The sequence below is a fragment of the Diabrotica undecimpunctata genome, chromosome 5 (assembly GCF_040954645.1).
Source record: "Diabrotica undecimpunctata isolate CICGRU chromosome 5, icDiaUnde3, whole genome shotgun sequence".
Classification (NCBI taxonomy): domain Eukaryota; kingdom Metazoa; phylum Arthropoda; class Insecta; order Coleoptera; family Chrysomelidae; genus Diabrotica; species Diabrotica undecimpunctata.
Window position 1 is genome coordinate 144,899,429 of NC_092807.1, and position 23,508 is coordinate 144,922,936.

Sequence of the window (23,508 nt, forward strand, 5' to 3'; positions counted from 1 at the left end):
AAATTAAATGTTTTATTAATAGTTTTTATCATTGGCAACGATGGTTTTTCAGTGTATCAGCGTCGATCACCAGATGATAACGGTAGAACTATCACAACGAAAGTGAAAAGAAATGATTGTGTGGTCAACATCACGTGGATTGTTCCGTATTTGCCATTTCTATCCAAAATATACTAATTGCAAGGTGAAATTCTACAATCCATCAAATACATCTACAAATATGTAACAAAAGGTAGCGATATGGCGGTTTTTGGCGTTCAAAATCCCGATACCAACGATGATATCACACATCATCAACTGGCCAATATGTCAGCTACAATGAGACAACATAGCGAATACAAAATTCTACTGTTGTACATTTGGCGATGCATATGGAAGCAGTCAACGATTTTATGTACCTCTATCGTTGCTAAAGCGATCCATTTGTACAAACATTACTGTACTCTGAGATCCCGCATGGAATTAGTTTTTACACTTGAACGCTTCATTCGAAGAAAGTTCAATGTAGAAAGCAAGACAAAGCGGTTCCTTATCATCTAGATGTACGTTTTACTAATGCTACTTGCGGTTGTTGCTGGTGAATGTTCGTGGGCCGATATCATTTTAATTACTTCGAACTTTCAAAGTGTAGATATGCCACCAGGCTTTGCTTTTGATTGAAGAAGTTAAGATTGAAGTTCTAACGTCATGTGCAGCAGTTTGTTAGTAAAGTTAGGAATTCCATCACCAAATCGTGAATTGAGCAACTATTTCAATCGAGAATTGGAACGTACAAGTGAATATGATCAACATGCATTGAACCATTTAGTTGGAACGAATGTACCAATGTTGAATCCACAATAGAAGGAAATGCACGATAAGATAATGAAACTAACTGACGACAAACAAGAAAGTTACATTGCTAAACCATCTTTCTGTCTAAGTGTTCTCCAAGCAGTGGAGAACTCTGGTTGGCAATCGGTAACGGCTGTATTCCTCTCGACGAATGGAATGGTTTAATTTCGTTTCTGCACTAATAAAGTGACTCAACAATTGGTTGAGTCAAAGAACAATTTTAGCAGCAAAGAACAAGGATGTGATGATAAAACTTAATAATTCAAAATAAACTCGTTGGTCCACTGCACTCCTTCAAATCTATTGACTGTGTAATAAACGAAGACGTTTTGCACAATTTAAACTTAAAGCTGGCTAGGTCGTCATCATAATTAGAAATCTGAACCAACTAAAACTATCTAATGGGACGCCATTTGGAAAAATTTAAGGATGAGGAAGTCCTAATTCCGAGAATTCCGATGATACCAAACGATCCGATTCGTTTTGCATTCGCCATGATGATAAACAAATCACTAGGCCAATCCTCGAATGTTTCTGGACTGAATATAGAAAATAATTATTGTATCTCTCTTGGTCAATTGTACGTAGTATGTTGACGTGTAGACAAACCATCCACTTTGTTCATTCTCTTGCCTGGCAACACAACGAAAAATATATACTCTGTTAGGGACTGTCACAAGACCAGGTAGTTGTTTTTTAGGAAAAAGACTTTAGGACAAAATCTAGAGTTTCCTGCAGTAAGTTAGGTGTTAATTTTTTAGTTATTAATAATTATATACTTAAAATGACACACTTTGATGTGTTCGCTAACTAGTAAAAAGCTAAAGTAAAAAATATTTTTTACGAAGTATATTACTTACATATTCAGTAATGGTGTATGGATGATCAATACCATTCACTCTTTCCGACATAAATACAGCTTTCTGTTGGTAAGCCATAGCTTCCCCATGTTCTCCCATAATATAATTCAGTCTTGCGATCATTCTTAAACATTGTGCGATTTCGGGATGCATCGCTCCGTATACATTATTCAACAAATTCAAAGATTCGCTTATGAGTTCGTATCCTTCTTTCAAAGCGGCTTGTTGAATTTTAGTCTGACCAGTTGTATAAAAGTTGTAAGCGTCTGTTGCTCTAGGAGTTATGTGTTTGACAATCGGGAAAATATTTAGTATGTCTTCTTCGTAGAACATTAATTTATTTTTAGAATCGAAATTATAATCTCTTAATAAAATCTGAATACCAGTTTTAATACAGAAAGATCTTAGTAATGAAATCTTTTGCAGATTGTAAGTTTCTATCGTAGTTTCAATATCACTAGAAAGCAACTCGTAGTCGAAATATGCTTTCAGTTCTGTTTTTATTTGATTCCACAGAGTCTTAGGAGTAAGGGTGGCCCATTCATTGTTATCTTGGCAAGATAATGGATTAGTCCTTCCCCTTCTTTTATTTCTCTTCTTGTTGTTCTTGTTCTGAAATTAATAATCACATTAAAATTTATTTTTGTTAATATTATGTAATGTTTAAAAGATGTATATTTATATCATCTCAGTTTTACCAGTGTTTGAGAATAATATCCTATAATTAAAAACAATTAAATATTCATTCCATAGTATCAACAGCAAAAAATAACTGTTGTACATACTTTTACAAACTTTATTTTTAAAGTGTGTAAGGAGTAAAGTGTGTATGCAAGTTGAAATCCTCACGAAGTGGAAGAGTGTTGAGAAAAACTTAAAACAAGACTTTGAACACAAAATAAATTCTGAAGAGATGGGAAGCAAATGCCAAAATACCGTTTCCAACATATTTGAAAGGTAACCACATGTATTCCAGTTTTTTAAGAAGACGTGTTATTTTGCTTGCCCTATCTTCACCCTAATAATTTCTGTCCCAAATTTTCAACCCCTTATAATAATACCCTATGTGGTAGGCAAAATAATCCTTACAAAAGTACTCAAACTTGTAAAAGAGCAATTCAGAACAATGGCCTAAAAGTTAATGAAAGCCAATAATATTTGTTTGCTAGAAAGTTAGTCGGACAAAGGTACCTCCAAAACATAATTATGGGAGAATATAACTTTAAATGAGTAAAGGACTTCACACATCTGAGTTACATATATCTACTACACAGCTTATAAGGAACCAAAGGGAATAAGTGAAACAAAACCTAAAAACTCTGAATATAACCAACTGGAAAAACGATCTTATGGACCGATAGAAAGAGAAGAACCATAAAAAGTTGTCGAACCAATTTTGTAAAAACTTTTCTCTCTCTCTCAGCATCTGTGGAAGCCTATGTGGATAGTATCTCTAAGCATCTGTTTTTTCTGGTGGTTTGATGGTTCCCATGTATGCTGCGTCTACTGCAACAGCTCATAGTTCTGCAGTTCCTCTTCTTTTCTGTCAAGCAGGTTTTTATATTTCATTTTGTTGCTCCAATGTAAACAGAACAACAACTGCACAATAAACTCCTGGGTTGAACAGCAGTTCAATTTGGATCTTTGACCATGTGAGGTTTAGTATACTCCAATGAAAATTAGTCCGTATAGAATATCATTTATTGCATTTTTCTTACATCTGTATACATTCCAATAATTTTACTTATGTAGATTAACAAGAAATTAATAAACATATCTTCCCAATCTGGTATTATCTAAAGAGACAATGAACAAAAGCAACCAAGATCCCAGAAATACTAGAACGCTAAAAGAAAGGCAAACAATTTCATGTAAGTACTGTTATAGTCTATTAGCAGTACTTACATGATATATACTGTATATAGGCACTGCTATAAGTCTATTTCAGTTCAATACAATTGTTTAACTATATGATAAAACATATTTTCTCCTTATGATACAAAGTATAATAAGTATATTTACCTCATCTTGACCTTGTAGTGGATTAGTCATAGGACCAGAGTATAAGAAGCAGTTCAAAAAGTGCGCAATAGCTACCGATAAATTCATCATTTCACAACCCTAAAATAGATCAAAATTGAAAAATATTTCGTAACTACTAATCAGTAACTAACCTGTAAGTACGAAGTAAAAATATGCTTAGCTGATCTTAATATCAACTCGGAAGCGGCAATGCTGTACAGGTACTCGAGTTGCTTAACTTTTGCTAATAAATGTGTAACTTTACCAAGGTATCTAATATTTATACCTTTATTGTGCAGCGCTTCCGATAACGTTGTACCATCCATTGGCGCAGAAGAGTGGTCCAGGCAGTCACGAATCTAAAAAAATTTTCATGCTTTGAATATATAATTTTCTTCAGAAACAATTGTTAGAACAATTAACTATTATATTACTCTTCGATTTCTTGGAGTCTGTATATATTTATAAGTTAACAACGAAAAGTAATATATTCTAATCTCTAAATTGAGATTTCAATTTATCCTAATTTTTACATCGATCTACGTTTGGCACATTTTTATTAACACAAAATATTTTTATTTAATTGGTGTAAATATAAATTATGAAGTCTGTGCACAGATCCATTGGAGCAATGATCTACTTTTTGGAAAAATGCTAAACTGAGTTATGAGATTATTTGACTGGATGAATTAATTTTTAAAAGTACTTGTACTTACGAAAGTAGGAATCTGAACAGTCAACAAAAATTCTGCAGCATCTTTGATCAGTTGTTTTTGTTTTGCCATAGGAGGATCGGAGTTTGGACAATGTTTAATTCCGGGAGAAAATACATCTGGGTTAAATCTTATATCAAATTCTGTATCCTTAAGAGATCCTACAGCCATGGAAGCAGTTTTTACTATGTTTTTGGTGCTTTCTTCTACTATAAAATATATTCATTAATTAAGTGATAATTAGCGTCGATAATTTTTTCGGTGGCATTTTTTCTGTTTCAAGAAGATCATTTTAGCAAATAAAATAAGTTCAAATTCATTAGGTAACAATCAAGTAATTTAACTATAGATTACATACAAATATTTATGTTTAAATGTGTACTTTTATAGAGAAGAGATAGAAAGGTACGTAAAGATAAATTATGACAAATTAATATTTAAAATTTAATGAACTAATCATCATTTTTGGCTCTACAACCCATTATGGGCCTCTGTTCACTCCTAATGTTCTTAAGGTTTCCTGCACTTGGTCTTTAAATCCCATTTTATGCTCCTACCTCTCCTCCTTCGATCCGGTCTTTGGTTATACATGTGTTACGAACATACTTTTGGCATGGCCCAGGTAACGGTTGCATTGCATCTCTAATACTCTCGAAAGTTCGCGGCGTATCGAGTGCGAGAGAGAATAACCGGTCACGTAGGTGAATTGGAGGTGGGACAACGCCAGAATATTCTCGATACAGTAACTGTAGTATATATAGGTAACAATTTTAGAAGTAGAGTTAGTTGATAAGAGAGTACCGAACTGTAAACTTATAAATAAATATATGTATATAAATTCGAACCGCTCGTTTTATTTAATCTCGCTACAGTTGGTGTCCGGTGTGAGATTTGCAAATAAATTCAGCAGTGATTTTTGAAAAAGACTTTTGAACTTTTGAAAAGTATTATTCGTCGGGAACATCCGCGTAGTGATCTTTATATAAAAGAACATTTAAAAAGTACGTGTGTGCCTGACCAAAGATGCTGCTAGTAGAACTTTCAGTAAAACAGTTGCGTGAGCAACTAGAAGAACGCGATGAAGACTGCAGTGGGTCCAAGAAGACACTCCAAGAACGACTAAAGACTGTTCTCAACAAGAATGGAGAAGACCCAGAGACATTCCAGTTCCAGTCAGCAGACGAAGCCGTTTTAACTAAAATAATTGATGGAAAATTCGAGAATGTTTCCAAAAGATTCGATGAAACGTCGCAAATGATAGAAGAATCTTCTAAAAAAAATGATGATAAATTCGAGAATGTTTCCAAAAGATTCGATGAAACGTCTCAAATGATAGAAGAATCTTCTAAAAAAAATGATGATAAATTCGAGAACGTTTCCAAAAGATTCGATGAAACGTCTCAAATTATTAAAGAAGCAGCTAAACAAAATGAAGAGAAATTCGAAAATGTTGCTAGAAGATTCGACGAGACTTCTCAAATAATTAAAGAAGTATGTAATCAAAACAATGAGAAATTTGAAGAAGTCTCAAGAACATTTGATAAAGTAGAAGAGAAGATCAAACAATTAGAGAGCATGATAACCAATACAAAAGTGCTACCACCAGTTAATGCAGTAGCCTTAGATCCGGTAGTGAAAGAAGAATTACCTAGAGACGAAACGACACATAATATGAGATTCAAATTGCCACCATTTGATGGAAAGTCTTCTTGGTCCATATACCTTAGACAATTTGAAGCTATTGCGACAGCCAATCATTGGACAGAACAAGAAAAAGCTGTTTCCTTGACTGCTGCTTTACGAGGTGATGCTGCAGATATCCTAAGATCGATTCCTAAGGGTCAAGAAAAATGTTACCAGACCTTGTTCACTCGACTAGACAAACGTTACGGAGATGCCCATCTACAACAAGTCTACAAGGCGCAACTAAGAAGTAGAATTCAACGAGCAAGTGAAAATTTACAAGAGTTTGAAGCAGATGTTGCTCGTATAGTGCGGTTGGCTTATCCGGAAGTACCAGACAACATTTTGGAAGAAATTGCTGTAGATACCTTCGTCAATGGGTTAAAAGAAAGTGAATTACAGAAAGCTTTACGACTAGCAAGACCAAAAGTTCTGGATGAAGCGCTCGCTATTGCCTTGGAACATGAAACAGCTAGTCAAACTTCACGGAGCCATCGAGTAAGAACCATCGAAGAAGGCGACGAACCAAACGATGAACGTCTGGAAGAAATGGTACGAAAAGTAGTTCGTAACACGATGCCGAAGAGACGCGAGCCCAGATGTTGGAATTGCGGTGACGTAGGTCATATTCGCCGTAATTGCAAGAAAATGATACAGCAGTCGGAAAACTAGAACGGGTCGACAACAAGGGGCAACTGCCGACCTCGAGAAACACAGCCCCCATAGTAACTGTGAACATTACGTCCTCAGGTGGAATTCATAGCTTGTACATAGAGGGTCGTATCAATAATAAATGTAGATCGTTTTTGGTAGATACAGGTGCAACGAGAACTATTGCACGGCCAGAAGTAGTACGAGGCCATCTTAAATTATTGCCTGCAACAGTCAAGCTTAGAACAGCAACTGGTGAGATAATTAATACATATGGCGAGGCTAATATGTCAGTATCCATTGGCCAGACCACAGTAAAACATACAGTATTAATTGCAGAGATCTCCGATGAGTTCATATTGGGGATGGATTTACTAAGGAAAGTTGGGGCTGTATTGAATGTCAAAGATGGAGTTCTCGAGATCAGTGGTGAAGAGTTGCCGTTTCATGACCACAAAGAAGATGTTATCAGCTTAATAACTACTTGTGACGTAACAATACCCGGTAATAGTGAGAAAATTTTGATGACCAGACCTGATGGTTACTGCCGAGAGGGAAGTTTAAGGATGGTCGAAGATGTGAATAATGCCGAGTTCCTAACGGCAAAAGCTTTGGTGAGAATTCGAGATGTCGTTCCTGTAAGAGTTATGAATTTAAAGGGAACTGCCATTAAGTTAAGTAAAAGAACTTTGATCGGACAGTGTGTTCCCGTGGCTTCGATTTGTTCCATGAATACTAATGAGAAACCGTCGAAATCTAAGTATCCAAAGGAGCTTGTTGAGACGATGATTAAAACGTGCCAAGATCTTGATGATGAACGAACTAAAAAAGTGAAGTCTATGCTGATAGAATTTCAAGATGTTTTTGCCATGGATAAGAAGGATAATGGCAAAACAAGCATAGTAAAGCATAAAATTAATACCGGAGACGCTCAGCCAATTAGACAACAACCTAGACGACTTCCATTTTCGAAAAGAGATGAAGCCGAAGACATCATCAAAGATATGAACAAACAAGGGGTAATTGAACCATCAAACAGTCCATGGACATCACCAGTAGTCCTAGTAAAGAAGAAAGATGGTTCAACACGTTTTTGTATTGACTACCGACAGCTCAATGCAGTAACTAAAAAAGATAGTTATCCTTTGCCCAGAATAGACGATACTTTGGATACACTTTCTGGTTCTCGTTGGTTCTCCACACTCGATCTGAAAAGTGGATATTGGCAAGTAGACATGGAGCCAGCTGATCGTGAAAAAACCGCATTCTCGATAGGATCAGGGCTTTGGCAGTTCACAGTTATGCCCTTTGGTTTATGTAATGCCCCGGCCACATTTGAAAGATTAATGGATGCAGTCTTAAGAGGTCTAACATGGAAAACATGCCTGGTTTATTTGGATGATGTAATTGTAGTTGGAAGATCCTTCGATGAACATGCCAATAATCTTACAGAAGTCTTTCAACGATTGCGGGCAGCGAATCTGAAGTTGAGTCCGAAGAAATGTCACTTGTTTCGACGAGAAGTGAAGTACTTGGGACATATTGTAGCAAGTAATGGTGTAACAGCTGATCCTGAAAAACTTGCAGCGATTAAGGATTGGCCAGTACCAAGAGATAAACACGAAATTAGAAGTTTTCTCGGCCTATGTACATATTACCGCCGTTTTGTCAAAGGATTTGCCAATATCTCCAAGCCATTAACAAAGTTGACAGAAGAAGGCAAAGAATATACATGGAGCGAAGAGTGTCAAAAAGCTTTTGAACACTTACAAATGGCTCTGATCAGCGCACCGATTTTAAGCTACCCTAGACAGGCAGGAAAATTTGTGTTGGACACCGATGCAAGCAACAGTGCAATAGGAGCTGTTCTTTCCCAAATCCAAGATGGACAGGAGAAAGTCATCGCTTACTTTAGCAAAGTCTTGTCAAAACCAGAAAGAAACTATTGCGTTACCAGAAGAGAATTGCTAGGCGTAGTGAAGGCTTGTGAGCACTTCCATAAATACTTGTATGGCAGAAAGTTTCTTCTTCGCACGGATCACGCTGCTCTAAAATGGCTCCTACAATTTCGTAATCCAGAGGGCCAGATGGCAAGATGGTTAGAACGGTTACAAGAATATGATTACGAGATCGAACACAGGGCTGGCAGAGTTCATTCAAATGCTGATGCCCTTTCGAGACGGCCGTGCAGTGCAAATTGTAATCACTGTCTTAAATTAGAAGAACGACTTTGCCCCGTGAGACGAACCACCGTCATTAATGAGCAATGGCAGCCTCAACAGCTACAAGACGCTCAAGCAGATGATCCATGTATAAAAAGAGTATTGGATTGGATGCGTCGAAGTGAGAGACCTTCTTGGCAAGACATTAGTGCATGTAGTCCAGAAGTCAAGTGTTACTGGAGCCAATGGAATTGCCTAGTGCTGAAAGATGATCTTCTGTATAGAACCTTTGAGAACGATGATGGTACAGAAACTAAGCTTCAGTTGATTGTACCTAAAAGTAAAGTGTCAGAAGTATTGCGTCAGTTGCATGACGGTGCATCAGGTGGACACTTTGGTATCACGAAGACTCTGCAAAAGGTTCGAGAACGGTTCTATTGGGTCAACTGTAAAGATGATGTAAGAAGATGGTGCCGGAAATGTGAACTGTGTGCAACCAGTAATGGTCCAGCTGGTAAAAAGAGGGCACCCATGAGACAGTACAATGTTGGTAGTCCTATGGAAAGAGTAGCAATCGACATTGCAGGTCCACTTCCAGAGACAAATGATGGAAATAAATATATCCTGGTAGCCATGGATTATTTTACGAAATGGACTGAGGCCTATGCGATACCAAATCAAGAAGCTGCTACCGTTGCAGAGGTACTTGTTAAAGAATTCTTTAGCCGATTTGGTGTTCCTTTGGAGATCCACTCCGACCAAGGGCGAAATTTCGAGTCAACCCTTTTCCAAAACGTTTGTAAATTGATTGGTGTCAATAAGACCAGAACGACACCCCTGCATCCTCAATCAGATGGAATGGTCGAGAGAATGAACCGAACAATGGGTAAACACCTGTCCAAAGTTGTATCAGAACATCAAAGAGATTGGGACCAGCACATTCATTTATTCCTAATGGCCTACCGCTCGGCCGTGAATGAAACTACAGGCCAGACTCCAACCTGCCTGATGTTAGGTCGTGAAGTTCGTTTACCCTGCGACCTAGAGTTTGGCTGCAGACCTTCCGAAGAACATGTTGCAAGCGAAGATTATGTCGACCGCCTGAAGTTAAGAATGAACAACATTCATGAACTTGCCCGACAACACATCCAGATAGCCAGTGACAGAATGAAAGATCAATATGATTCTCGATGTAAGAGTGAAAGCTATGAAGTAGGCGATCTTGTTTGGCTTCATAATCCACAACGTCGTCGAGGCTTGTCTCCCAAACTGCAAAGACAATGGGAAGGTCCATATGAAATTAAAAAGAAAATAAATGACGTAATATACCGAATTAAGAAGTTGCCGAAAGGTAAACCAAAAGTAGTTCACATAAATCGTCTTGCACCATATGCTGGCTCAAATGAAACAGAAGAAGCACGAACCCTTCAACATGAGATCAAAGATGACCGGCGACCAAGCTTTAATGAATTTATGTCAAATTACGCAGAGAGAAAGATTGCTAGATTCGGCGTGACCACAGAAGTTCAGCAGGATCTTTTTAGTGTTCCGCATAACGTCTCTCTAGCCCACTGTGTTGCCCAAGATCTTGAGATGACTAAAGGAATCTCATCCCTATTTTATAAGAAATTCGGTCGTTTGGACGAGTTAAAAAACCAGCAGCCTAAAGTTGGAAGAGTACTGAGATTAGAAGATGGTTCCCGATCTTTGCTGTATATGGTGACCAGGAAGTCTTATACAGACAGGGCAAGCTACGAGGATATATGGCGTGCTCTAACTAATTTGAAGAAAATTGTGTGCAATTACGACATCAAGAATTTGGCCTTACCCAAGATAGGCCATGCACTAGATAATCTGGACTGGAAGATTGTCAGAAGCATGCTTGAAGTGATCTTCCGAGACACCGGCGTACGAATTACTGTGTGTTGCATTAACCCGATGGGATCGTATCCTTCAAAGTCAGTAGACTGTTATTTCTTTCTAAAGGGTTCATGCAGAGCTGGAGAGTCCTGTAGATTCCGCCATGCTGTGCCTACCGGAGTTGCTGATCGGGACGATCAGATTTAAGAGGGGAGCAGTGTTACGAACATACTTTTGGCATGGCCCAGGTAACGGTTGCATTGCATCTCTAATACTCTCGAAAGTTCGCGGCGTATCGAGTGCGAGAGAGAATAACCGGTCACGTAGGTGAATTGGAGGTGGGACAACGCCAGAATATTCTCGATACAGTAACTGTAGTATATATAGGTAACAATTTTAGAAGTAGAGTTAGTTGATAAGAGAGTACCGAACTGTAAACTTATAAATAAATATATGTATATAAATTCGAACCGCTCGTTTTATTTAATCTCGCTACACATGTATTTTTTAAGTTCCGTCTCATTCATTCTCTGTACATGGTCCTGTCATCGTAACTTATTTATTTTGATGAATCGGATGATGTCAGGTTCATTGTAGAGCTCAAAATTGTAGTGTATGTGCCACATGTCGTTCTATTGTACATGTATGAATATATGCGTAAATATTTTACATGCAAAGTAGACCAGACGATCTTCACGAATAGGTCACTTTTCGTCATTATTCATGGCTTATAGGATGGTTTTAATAAAATTACTAAATATAATTAAAATATCCATAAGGATTTAAATGTTTTAAAACGTTTTCGATGCTATCAGAATATCATCAGTGTCTAGATCTTGTGAACTATTCGGTTTATTGTATTCCTTCTAGGCTTCTCCGTGTTCCTTTGCTTATGTCCTTGTGCTGGCAATTACCATGTTCACTATGACGACTAAGTGAAAACTTAAAAGAAGAGTAGACTATTACCAGTATTATAACAAATAAATATATATTATATAATTTAGAAATCACCGGTAACTACCGTTTGTTGCTTACATCGATAACAGTGATCAGTGGCAAGATATATCAGTTACCAATTTCGACACCGTCTCACAAAACGTGTTTATGTAATAAATATTGTGATATTCACGGTGAACGAGATGGTTATTGTGACTAATACGTGGTGATTTAACAACGGTGAATTTTAGGAAAGGCGAAATACGAAGATAATTTATGTTATTATCTGCTATATTTCTATCAGTCCTTAATACTGATCTGAGCATCCGAGTTCTGAGCTTTCAATTTAGTTCTGATCTTGTAAAAAATGTCTTCATACCGTGAATATTTTCCTCGCTTGTTGAATTCTTGTTTATCGCGTGTTGAATCATTTATTTTTTTGGTTACACTAACTGTTGGTATTAACTGCCAGATATTTTATAATTATTTGTTCTATTTTTTGTCTCTTGACATGTAGATGTATGTTTATTGGCATCTTTGAAAAGACTAGTGTTTGGGTTTTGGATACGTTTAGACGTAAGAATTTATTATGTGTTGTAGTTCTGGTACGTTGTTTGCTATTAGGACGGTATCGTTCGCGTACCTGATGTTTATTGTAGTAGCTTAAATCGCAAATGAATAAAAATATATATAAAAAGTTTCTAACCCCAATTTTATTACTTTTTGTATATGTATTTGTATATTGAATTTACATCATATAGTAGCCACCAAAAAAATTATATAACGCTTTTTTGCAAAATTCTTTATTATACACTCATAGCTATACAAATTTCTGAAAAGACCCGAGTAAAAATTACAAACTATCAGTACTATATGAAAAAAGGAATCAGTTCCGAAAGAGTTCAAGATATACACTATTTTCCAAATACCAGTGAGAGGAGATCACACATTATGTAAGAATTGTCGAGGTATCGCCTTATCAATTGAAATATACAGAGTGCTGACAGGCATAAGGGAAAGATTAAAAATATATTACAGCACATTGAGCAAAAGTCTTACCTTTAAAGATAAAACAAAATTGTACTGAGACATCGATTTTTAAACTTCTAATATATTAGCAGTATTAAGGTGTCCGTATTTCCATGAACCCCCATCAGATAATAGCCACAGCATCAGTTGTTTTAAATAGTAAAGGAGGTCAACTGATACTTTTTCCAATTGTTACATTAATAATTTTTAATAAAAACTCAAAATTTTAGTTTATTAGTTGTTCAAAATGTAGGGTTCTTGTAACTCCAAAAGAAAATATCTAATGGGGTAAGATACGGTGATCACGGTGGCCATTCTAGGGGTCCACGTCGTCCATCTACAATCCACCTACATTTTCACTAGCAAGTCAAATTGGCAATCAGCTGAGTGGACATTAACACGTGAAAACAGTCCAAGAGACCAAAGTCCAGTTGGCAAGAAATGCGCAAGGTATTTTGTTCATTGATTACCATATATGATAACGAAGATTATATAGCGTTGCTGGTCTACAAACGGAATTAGAAAACCTAAAGCTAATTGTAAATGTGCAGTAAATATGCGGAAGACGACATAGAACTACGGTGGGAAGACATCAAAACCAACAGAATAAAGCACAAAAACAAACTTTTCAAAAATAACAAAAACAATAGCATTGTGTTGGACCAAAAGGAACTATGTGAAATTTGGCAAACGTACATACACGATATTTTCCCTGGCAATCGTAACGTAGATGTCTGATAGGAACATAGAATTAATTGGACCACTAATACTAGAGTCAGAAGTAGAATATGCAATATCTAGTTTAAAAAATCTTTGGCAATTGGACCAGGTGGTATAAATGCGGAAAACCTTAAATTATTTGGCATTAAACGCTTATGCAATATGATTAACAATACATACAAGACGAGGCAAATACCAACAGATTAGCTAAAATTAACCTTCCTGGCAATACAAATAAAACACAATACCAGTCGCTGCAAAGACCACCGTCCAATTTTTTTTTCAAAAATGGCTTGGCAACAAGAGAGGCACTTTTTGCATGAAGTTGTTGGTGCAGAAATGCTACAACCAAAGAAAATATGTTTCCATTTGCTTCATTGATTACCAAAAGGCCTTTGACAACGTCAGGCATGAACTCTTGATACAGACTTTAGACGAAATTGGGCTTGATGATAAAGACATGAGAATGATTCAATAACTATATTGGAATCAAAAAGCGGAACTAAGGATCGTCAACGGCCTATAAACAGAAGAAATGGAGATAAAAAAACAGTTTTTTAAAGAAACATTTATGCAGAAAAGATATTTCAGTTTGCACAACAGAATAAAAAAGGCATCAAAATGAATGTTCTTCCTTTTAATAACATAATATATGCTGACGATACGACCATAATAACGAACAATACAGAGGAGCTACAAGATTTAGTGAATATCATAAATGGGAAGGGTGAGGAGTATGGGCTTAATATCAACATAGCAAAAATGAAATATATTACAATCAGCAGACAACCGTATATGGAAGCTCAGTTGATAAATAGATAAGTTATGGTAAGAATAGCGATGGCTCGAAACAATTAAATTTAATAAATACTTCCTTCGCCGTGAAGCTCCTTTAACCCTTAGAATCCTGGTTTTGAAATACTACATACGACTCATCCTTATATACGGAAGTGAGGTCTGTTCACTGAAAGTGAATCTGAATAGTGTGGAGGCTTTCGAAAGGAGGTCTCTCAGAAGGCTGCTTAGAATTCCATGGGTGTACCATGTAACAAATGATGAGGTTCTAAAAAAAGCTTATGTGGTTTCATACTTGGGCCACAATCTACAAAATAACAAAAATAGTCTCCTAAATGTCATCTTGATGGGTGAACAAGCCTTGGACGAAAGCCATATTCACGGTTCAGAGACATAAGAAACTAGTGCGGCATATTTGATGTTGGTACGACAATAAAAAGAACGGAAGAAGCATATCTCTCTCTACATTCGACAACCAGCATGGTCACCTACACGATGCATAGCGTGCGGCACCAGAAGAAGCTGGTGTATTTGAAGAAATAAATTGCGAAAAAACGGCCTCAAATGAAGAAGAAAAAAGGGCTCTATCACCAAGAAATCCATCACGTCACTAATGTACCGCAATGACGACAAAAGTTCACGAATTCCTTACGAATGACTGTTTACAAACTTAAAAAAATGTTTTAGGGGAAGAGATTTGAATCAAATGAGAAGGTTATTGCAAAATATAAGCTGAATTTTGAAGCTAAATCTTCAATAGTAATTTTTCAACGTGCAAAGAATAATAGTTTTTATTAATTATTGAGTGAAAGGTTATAAACAACTAATACTTACGCTCAAGTTTGCTACCATCCGTTATACTTTCAACAATTTTCTTAGCTTCTGCATCTTCTAATTGACTTTTCTTGTCTTCTGAATTATCCTTTTCTGTCTCATTATCTTTAGTTATTTCTTCGCTTTCTTTATTATCTTTACTGGCATCATCCTTTTTGTTTTCCTCTATGGCTTTGACACTTTCGTCGTGCTTTTGTTTTTCTTCAGTCTTTTTCAAATTCAACTGTTGCAAATGATAGGCTGCATACTTAATGAACATCATATAGCGCGAATCCACAAAGCTGTCGATGAGTTCCTGCCTCAAACAACAAAGTTTATGTTTATGTTCAATTGGAAATCCGAACAGGTTAACTTCACGACTCAACTCTTCTCCTTCCACTGAAAAGTAATTGTTTCATAAATAATTATTATCAACGAGCAATTATGTCTACATAATTAATATAACTGGCTACTATTTCAATTCCCGAAAGAGTTAAAACAAGTTTTCAATTTCAACAAGTTTTTTTTTAATACGAGGGTGGATTGATATAAAACTAGCCTCTGATAGAAAAAACAAGTTTTTTGAAATTAAATCGATTTATTTCTCAACATAGTCCCCTTTTAGCTCGATATACTTAGTAAGACGATGTTCCAATTTTTTATCCCATCCCAAAAGTACTTTTGCTCGAGCTCTTCACAATAGGCCGAAGTTTCAGCGACGACTTCATCATTTGTTGCGAAACGGCGTCCTCCGAGCCATTTTTTTAGGTTTGGAAACAGGAAAAAATTGCTGGCGGCAAGATCTGGGAAATACGGTGGGTGTTCAACCAATTCATAGCGACTATGAATAACCATACAGGGTAGAAGGAGTCGCGGAAGAAGACGCATCTCATGGTTGAATAATTTGAGAGCTTGGTTTAACTGCACTTCTGCTGACCTCTTAAGAGCAGCGGCGTCGAAAGTGCGGATTGCTAACCTTCTTAGAGGAGATGGCACGTGAAGAAGAAGATGAATAACCATGGCGACGGCCGATCGGTGAGCCGGAGCATTATCTTGGTGAAAGACACTTTTTTGCGTTCCAAACCGGGGCGTTTTCTAGGCAATTCGGCATCGAATCGATCCAATAATGCTGCGTAGTACTCACCATTGATTGTTTTTCCTTTTTCCAAGTAGTCGAAGTGGATGATGCTCTTCGCATCCCAGAAAATAGTCGCCATCACTTTGCCGGCCGAATGTGCACTCTTTGCCTTCTTTGGCGGCCCTTCGCCGCGTTTGCGCAACTGTTTCGACTGTTCTTTGGTTTCCGGTGTGTAATAATGCACCCAGGTTTCATCAACGGTGATAAGTCGGCGAAAAAACTCCTTCGGATCGCGCCGTATCATGACCAAAAGCGTCTACGAAATGTTCACACGTTTTTGCATTTGATCGATTGTCAGCAAACGCGGCACCCATCGCGCGGATAGCTTTTTCATGTCCAAATGCCAAGCTTAATTCGACGATCTGCCATAATCATGTCATGGACTTTGTTGATTATTTCCGGCGTGGTGACTTCATTTAACCTCCCGAGACGCACATCATCAAAAACACTCGTACGACCACGAACAAATTCAGCTTTCCAAAATTTTAATGTTGCTAACGAAGGTGCAACCTCACCATAAACTTCGTCCAGGTCGGCTTTGATTTGCACATTCGTTTTACCCTTTTTGTGGAGGAACTTAATCACCGAAAGATACTCGACTTTTTCCATTTCTCCGAAAACACAAAATTTTCGGTATCAAGTAGCGCCATCTATCAAAGGCTAGTTTAATATCAATCTATCCCCGTAAATCAAGTTATCTGTATTAATAAATTAGAAATATGCCGGGTACGCCATTACTCCAAAACAAGGTATATTTCTTTATAATTTTAAATAAAAACTGGATGAGGCATTCCAGGATTAACGGAGGAGGGAAAGCATGGCTTTCTTATCGTTTACGCACGGAGTGATGATTTTTAATTTAATTTAAACTATTTTTTTTTATTTAAAGTATTTTAATTTAAGTTTATTTTATTTTAATGTATTTTGTTCTACATATTTAATTGTATCTTATTTTAATTTAATTTATTTTATTTTATTTTAATTTATTAACCTGTGTGGTCGCGCGATCTGTCGTTACATTTTATCGCTTAAATCGGTTTTATTTTTTCATACCTCTGCATAAATTACCGCTTCGTCCGTAGAACGCGATAAGAAAGCTATACTTTCAAAAATTTACTACTATTGTAACTGTAACAAAGTGTAACTTCTATGATAAACTGTAAAATATTTGATATATTTTGCATAATTTATCATGATATAATTTATTATTTATTGTACACGTCAATTATAGTCAACTATTGAAATTAAAAAAAATATATATTTAAAAATTCATTTATAAAAGGTATATATTAAAACACCCTATATTATATAATTAATATTCCATCATCAGTGCTATCATAAAAGTATAACCACTTTAATTAAAGAAAACATGAAATTTAAAATTTTGACCGAGATTAATACAAAAATGTGGTTAATACTTACTGGAAGTACATGTTTTGAGCTACTAAATACTTGGGTAAAAACTCTTTGAATGTTGTTAAATTAAATTTGAGTTACATTATTTGATTTTATATACTAGGATGTTTAGGAATAGATATCATGGCAACCTAAGACTTCACTGGAGGTTGCTAGTCCTCAGACAAAGTGACTAAGAGGAGTTGTTCATAGCAACTGGTTGAAATGACAATAATGACATGTTAGGACGGATGTCGGAACAAAGCAGTCAATGTAACTTAAGGTATTTGTCTAAATATGACAGTAGCCAGCAATATTTAAAAATTGATACGTTAAAATTATAATAATAATACCAGTAGCAACCATCAATATTTTGTAGTTTGAAGTATGAATTTATCCTAAATTTACGTTGGGAAATTTGAAAAAATTCTTAATAATGTAGGTGAACTGAAGTTTGGTAAAAAAATTTTATGGGTACTGGTAGGCAACAAACTATACAGATATCTGAATGCAATGGTGATGAACTAAAGATTTTTATAAAAGACTCTTTATGTTTTTTCAACATGTGGTACCTGGAATATGGAAAGCAGATATGCGTAGGAAGATGGGTTCTTTAAATTTATTGCAGAGTGAAATGTTAATTGATGCATTTAAGAGTGCTATTGAGATGGAATTAAAAAATCCCCTAGGCTGTCCTATTCAACAGATTTCAATGATTCGAATTTTATTTGAAAGCTTTAATGCCCTTTTATATGCAAAAATTTTTCAAGTAGTTAAAACTTTTTTGTTGGCTCTGCATATTTTAAAAATTAAAAATTTTTTTTTTCAAAAATTTAGATTCCAAAATTATTTTGCGAAAACTACCTAATTGATTATGCTGAAATTTTGTGTAGTGTTTTTTTATATTAAAAATATGGTTGAGTTTACCGAACAAGCTGATTATAGCGGCAAATGCCAAACATGGAACAAAAAATTTCGGTATAGCAGTGTTGGCATGTTTTTATAATGTAGATGCTGTATGCTTCAAATATAAAAAGATAAAGCTTTAGAAAAGTACATTTTGTTTATATTATGTTATGAATTCTGCAATTTTTGATTTATATAAAACAACAATGAGTAAATATTTGTTTCTTTGGAGATTAATTGCAGTTAATTATTAGAAATTTTTTTAGCAATTACCCTTTGATAGTTTAGGGGATAGATTTTTCAATCGTCAAATTAGCAGTTGCCAGATTACAACAGATGTTTACAACTAATCTCGAAAGAGCCAAATATTTACTCGTTATTGCTTCATATAAATTAAAAATTGCAGAATTCATAAAATAGTATAATCAAAATGTACTTTTTAAAAGCTTTATCTCTTTATATTTGAAGCATACAAAATATGCATTATAAAAATATGCCAACACTGCCAGACCGAAATATTTTTGACATTTGCGGCTATTATCAGCTTGTCTTCTTCTTCTTCAAGTGCCCTGTCCGTTGCAAACGTTGGCTATTAACATGGCAATTCTGATCTTGTTTGCGGCGCTTCTGAATAGTTCGACCGATGTGAGCCCGAACCACTTCCCCAGATTTTGGAGCCACGAGTGTCTTCTCCTGCCTGGCCCTCGCTTACTGTCTATTTTTCCCTGGACAATCAATTACAGTAGACGGTACTTATCGTGTCTCAATATGTGGGCTAGATATTCAAGCTTTCTTTGTTTAATTGTATTCACGATTTCTTTCTCCTTTCCGATTCTTTGGATTACCTCTATGTTGGTGACATGTTCGGTCCAGGATATACGAAGAATGCGTCGGTACACCCACATTTCGAATGCTTCTAGTTTTCTCGTGAGCGTCTCCGTCAGCGTCCAGGCCTCCACACCATACAGTAAGATCAGAAAAATGTAGCATTTAACTAGACATAGTTTTAGGGGAAGAGACAAATCCCTGCTTATGAGGAGCTTTTTCATATTGCTAAATGCTGCTCTAGCTCGTTCTCATTCTCGCCTTACCATTTTGCATTTACATTGGTGCCAAGGTAAACATAAGATTCTACATGGTCAATTAGTATGTTACTTATCCGTAACTGTCGAGCAGGCTGTTGCTTCCTGCTTATCAGCATCCACTTTGTCTTCTTGAAGTTGAGGCTCAGGCCGTATTCCTCACTAACTGATTAAACTCTTTCCATTACCTGCTGTAATTCGTCTATGGTACTGGCAAGGATCACCGTGTCGTCGGCATATAAATATTGAATAGGAGTGGGGATAATATACACCTCTGACGGACACCTCTTTTGATCTGCACACTTTCAGTGAGTTCGTTGCCAATTTTTGCTCTTGCTGTTTGACCCCAGTATAGGTTTGACACAATTCGAATGTCCTTGTCGTCAATACCTGTCTTTCGCAGAATATCGATCAATTGTTCATGATTGACATTGTCAAATGCTTTTCTAAAATCCACAAAGCACAAATACACGTCCTTATCAACGTCTCTACACCGCTGTATAAGCACCTGGAGAGCGAAAATTGCTTCTCTAGTTCCAAGTGCTTTCCCAAAGCCAAACTGCGATCTATCAATATTTGACTCACATTTATCATATATTCTTCTATGAATGATCTTAGTATCAGCTTGTACTTTCGGTAAAATCAACCAAAAATATTTCCTGGCTAAAATTTTAAGGTTCTATGTGGCTTTAAATACCTGAAAAAGATTATCGAAAAAACATTGATTTTTTTTAACCTTTTGATAATTTTGTAATAATAATAGGTAATTTTTAAATTTGTAATCAATTTTATCTTGTAGGAAATTTAATTGCAAAACTATTTTGTGTTTACAATTTTTTTGTAAAATGCATAACTGCCAAAATATAGCAACGAAAAGAGAAAAAAATTGATTTTTTTAAATTTTGTTCATAAATTGTTTCAATAAAAAATTTAGCCCATCTTGTGAAGTGTCTGCATGGTGAAATTATCATTTCTTAAAATGTTTCGAAGCGATTAAAGCAAAAAGATAGGATCATATATGATTTACCAAAATGAAGGTGTTTTTAGAACAGATATCGCCCGAATTACTGGGAATAAGCCACAATTTAAGTTTAAAGTTTATTTTTGACAAATCCGTAAAATAGTTTCGAAACACAATTCAGATTTCTGCCTTAATCTGAGCCTTCTAAAAATTGCAAGTCAAAGCAGACGTTGATAAAGATGTTAATAGAGACATGGGGAATCTAAAATTTGCATTCCACGACATGTCTCCTCAACTAAGCAGAAATCATTAGCGAATTCGTTTCTTGTACTCATACAGAGTAGATCCGAATAAAATGAAAAAGACAGCCAAGATTTGATTTCACGTACAAAGCGTCTATGTATCTGTTTATACGTATTTCGCCTTAATAAGGCTCATCAGTACAGCTATTCATAGGCGTTCTCAACGTGGAAAATAAATCTTTCCTGTCTTTAAGAAGCAACACTAAAATGGCTTCGAAACGGACGCATCTGATAATAAATCCGTAAAAAATAGTTTCGAAACACAATTCAGATTTCTGCCTTAATCTGAGCCTTCTAAAAATTGCCATGTCTCTATTAACATCTTTATCAACGTCTGCTTTGCCTTACAATTTTTAGAAGGCTCAGATTAAGGCAGAAATCTGAATTGTGTTTCGAAACTATTTTTTACGGATTTATTATCAGATGCGTCCGTTTCGAAGCCATTTTAGTGTTGCTTCTTAAAGACAGGAAAGATTTATTTTTCACGTTGAGAACGCCTATGAATATCTGTTCTGATGAGCCTTATTAAGGCGAAATACGTATAAACAGATACATAGACGCTTTGTACGTGAAATCAAATCTTGACTGTCTTTTTCATTTTATTTTTGACGTTTATTTCTTAAAATATATAACTTATTTTAAAGTAAAAGTGTGGCTGATTCCCAGTAAAAATAGTAAATAGCTTCTGAACAATATTGAAATTAGGAATTCATAAATTTGTAATTACTTACGTTTTAAGAAATTGACATCTGGGGGAAAGGTCCTCAACAAATCTAAAATATAATATCTTCCATCATTACCAATAATACCTTTACATTCCACACTTGAACACAACTCTACAGATTCGCCCTTTTCATTTATAACATGATGTGGAAGTATCTTCAATTGCTGACCAGCTTTGTTTAACTAAAAAAAATATTTATTTAAAAATATGTCCACAATAATACCAAAAATATACAGGATCGGCAATACTTTAAAGTGGGTATTGAAAAGGGAAGAAAGTTCTACAGATATTGAAGTGAGACAGCACCAAAAGCGTTTACATGGGTTAAGTAGTAAGATTTACCAAACGCTAGATTCCATTTTTGTTCTATTTTTGATTAAACCATCATCATCATCATTTGGGCTTTACAACACTGCGTGGGTCCTAGCACCCTCAAGAATTTCTCTATAGTCGTCCCTATCCATCGGCTTTCTCCGCCAAGCACGTATTTCCATATTTCTCATGTCTTCATCGATATTATCAAAGAACCTTGTTCTAGGTCTTCCTCTTCTTCTCTGACCAATGGGCCTATCAAGGAGCGTTTTTCTAGCTTGGTCATTTTGTTCCATCCACATTACATGTCCTATCCACCTCAGACGTCCTTTCTTAATATGTTTTACGATACCAGGTTCCTGGTATATTCTATAAAGTTTTTAAAGTTTTTTTTTTATTAAACCTGTATAGTAAAATTGTGCACATCTAGCTTACCTAGCATCTTGTACAATAAACGCTTCGACTCTGTAGAAGTTATATACGAAGAAGCTAGAGGATTTTGAGATGTGGTATAACAGACGAATACTGCGGATCTGATCGGTTGATCGAGTTACGAATTCTGAAATTCTCCGCGGAATGCGAAAAGTACGTGAAGTGCTTGTCACAATAAAATTGTGTGCTTTCATCGATCGGAATATATTATAATTCCTTCTCCTTTGTTTTATGCTATTAGTTGCCAAACACACAATAAAATATTGCCAAATCTGTATAAATACAGTAGCAAAAAATATTAAATGTGTTAAATAACCCATTAATACTTACCAAATCCAAATATTTTGCATGTGTAAGAACAGTTTTTCCAAAATCAATGGATCCGTACACAACCGACTGTTCCTGTTCTCTTTCTAAAATTCCCGGAATAATTGACTGTGCTGTGACTCTGTAGCCTCTATAGTCAATTACGACCGTTCCAAGTGTGTAAAGACCAGGCAAGTCTACTGCGCTGTATACACGTACACCTTGCAGATCATTTCTCTAAAAAAGGTTATAAAAAATTAAAATATATACCGAAAAAAAAACTTTATCTACTACTACTTTTAACACTGTGTTGAAAAACGTTTTAAGAGCGTAATATTTACAGAGAAGGAACAATTCATAAGAGGATGCAGTGATATCTAGTTAACTTAGATATATTGTTAAAATAAAATATACGCTTTAGGTCTGATTTCGTTACAGCGTACCACCATTCGCTGATATGCATATTTCAGCCTCTTTTCTACTTCAGAGCGAACTCTAGCTCTTGCCATGAGTTCACTAAAACTACTACCAAAGAATATAGACGCATATAGAAGGATCTTTCACTGTCATTTTTTTGCGTCGGCAAAGGTTATACACAAAACAATCAGAGGTTGATCAAGATTTTAGTTCCTTTTTTGTACCACTAGGGAGCGGTCATGTCAGCGCTATTACTGCTTCTTAAGTAAGAAAGAGTGGGGCAACAAATGCAACTTTAGATATTTTTATATGTAGATGCCGTGTGGTCGTAGAATAGCATTAAATTTTTGCGTTATATAAAATTTTTTGAAGAAAATAAAATATTATTTTATGACTTTTTAATAAATGAATCTTTTTAGAAAAAATAAGATTCAAATTTTTAATTTAAATATGTA

General features: G+C 35.7%; 1 protein-coding gene across 2 annotated transcripts in view; it reads right to left on the reverse strand.

Annotated features, from left to right (window-relative positions):
• Nucleotides 1-23,508, reverse strand: part of clu (clustered mitochondria protein homolog) — a 55,717-nt gene that overhangs the window by 8,062 nt on the left and 24,147 nt on the right. Inside the window, exons 7-13 of one of the 2 annotated variants that reach the window (XM_072532935.1) lie at nucleotides 22,661-22,873; nucleotides 21,594-21,768; nucleotides 15,100-15,477; nucleotides 4,433-4,635; nucleotides 3,869-4,075; nucleotides 3,717-3,815; nucleotides 1,695-2,306 (exon numbers count right to left, since the gene is read on the reverse strand). In XM_072532935.1, the coding sequence (XP_072389036.1) occupies nucleotides 1,695-2,306; nucleotides 3,717-3,815; nucleotides 3,869-4,075; nucleotides 4,433-4,635; nucleotides 15,100-15,477; nucleotides 21,594-21,768; nucleotides 22,661-22,873 (1,887 nt within the window). Of the gene's footprint in view, nucleotides 1-1,694; nucleotides 2,307-3,716; nucleotides 3,816-3,868; nucleotides 4,076-4,432; nucleotides 4,639-15,099; nucleotides 15,478-21,593; nucleotides 21,769-22,660; nucleotides 22,874-23,508 lie in introns of both variants that reach the window. The other variant, XM_072532934.1, reaches the window with a different exon arrangement.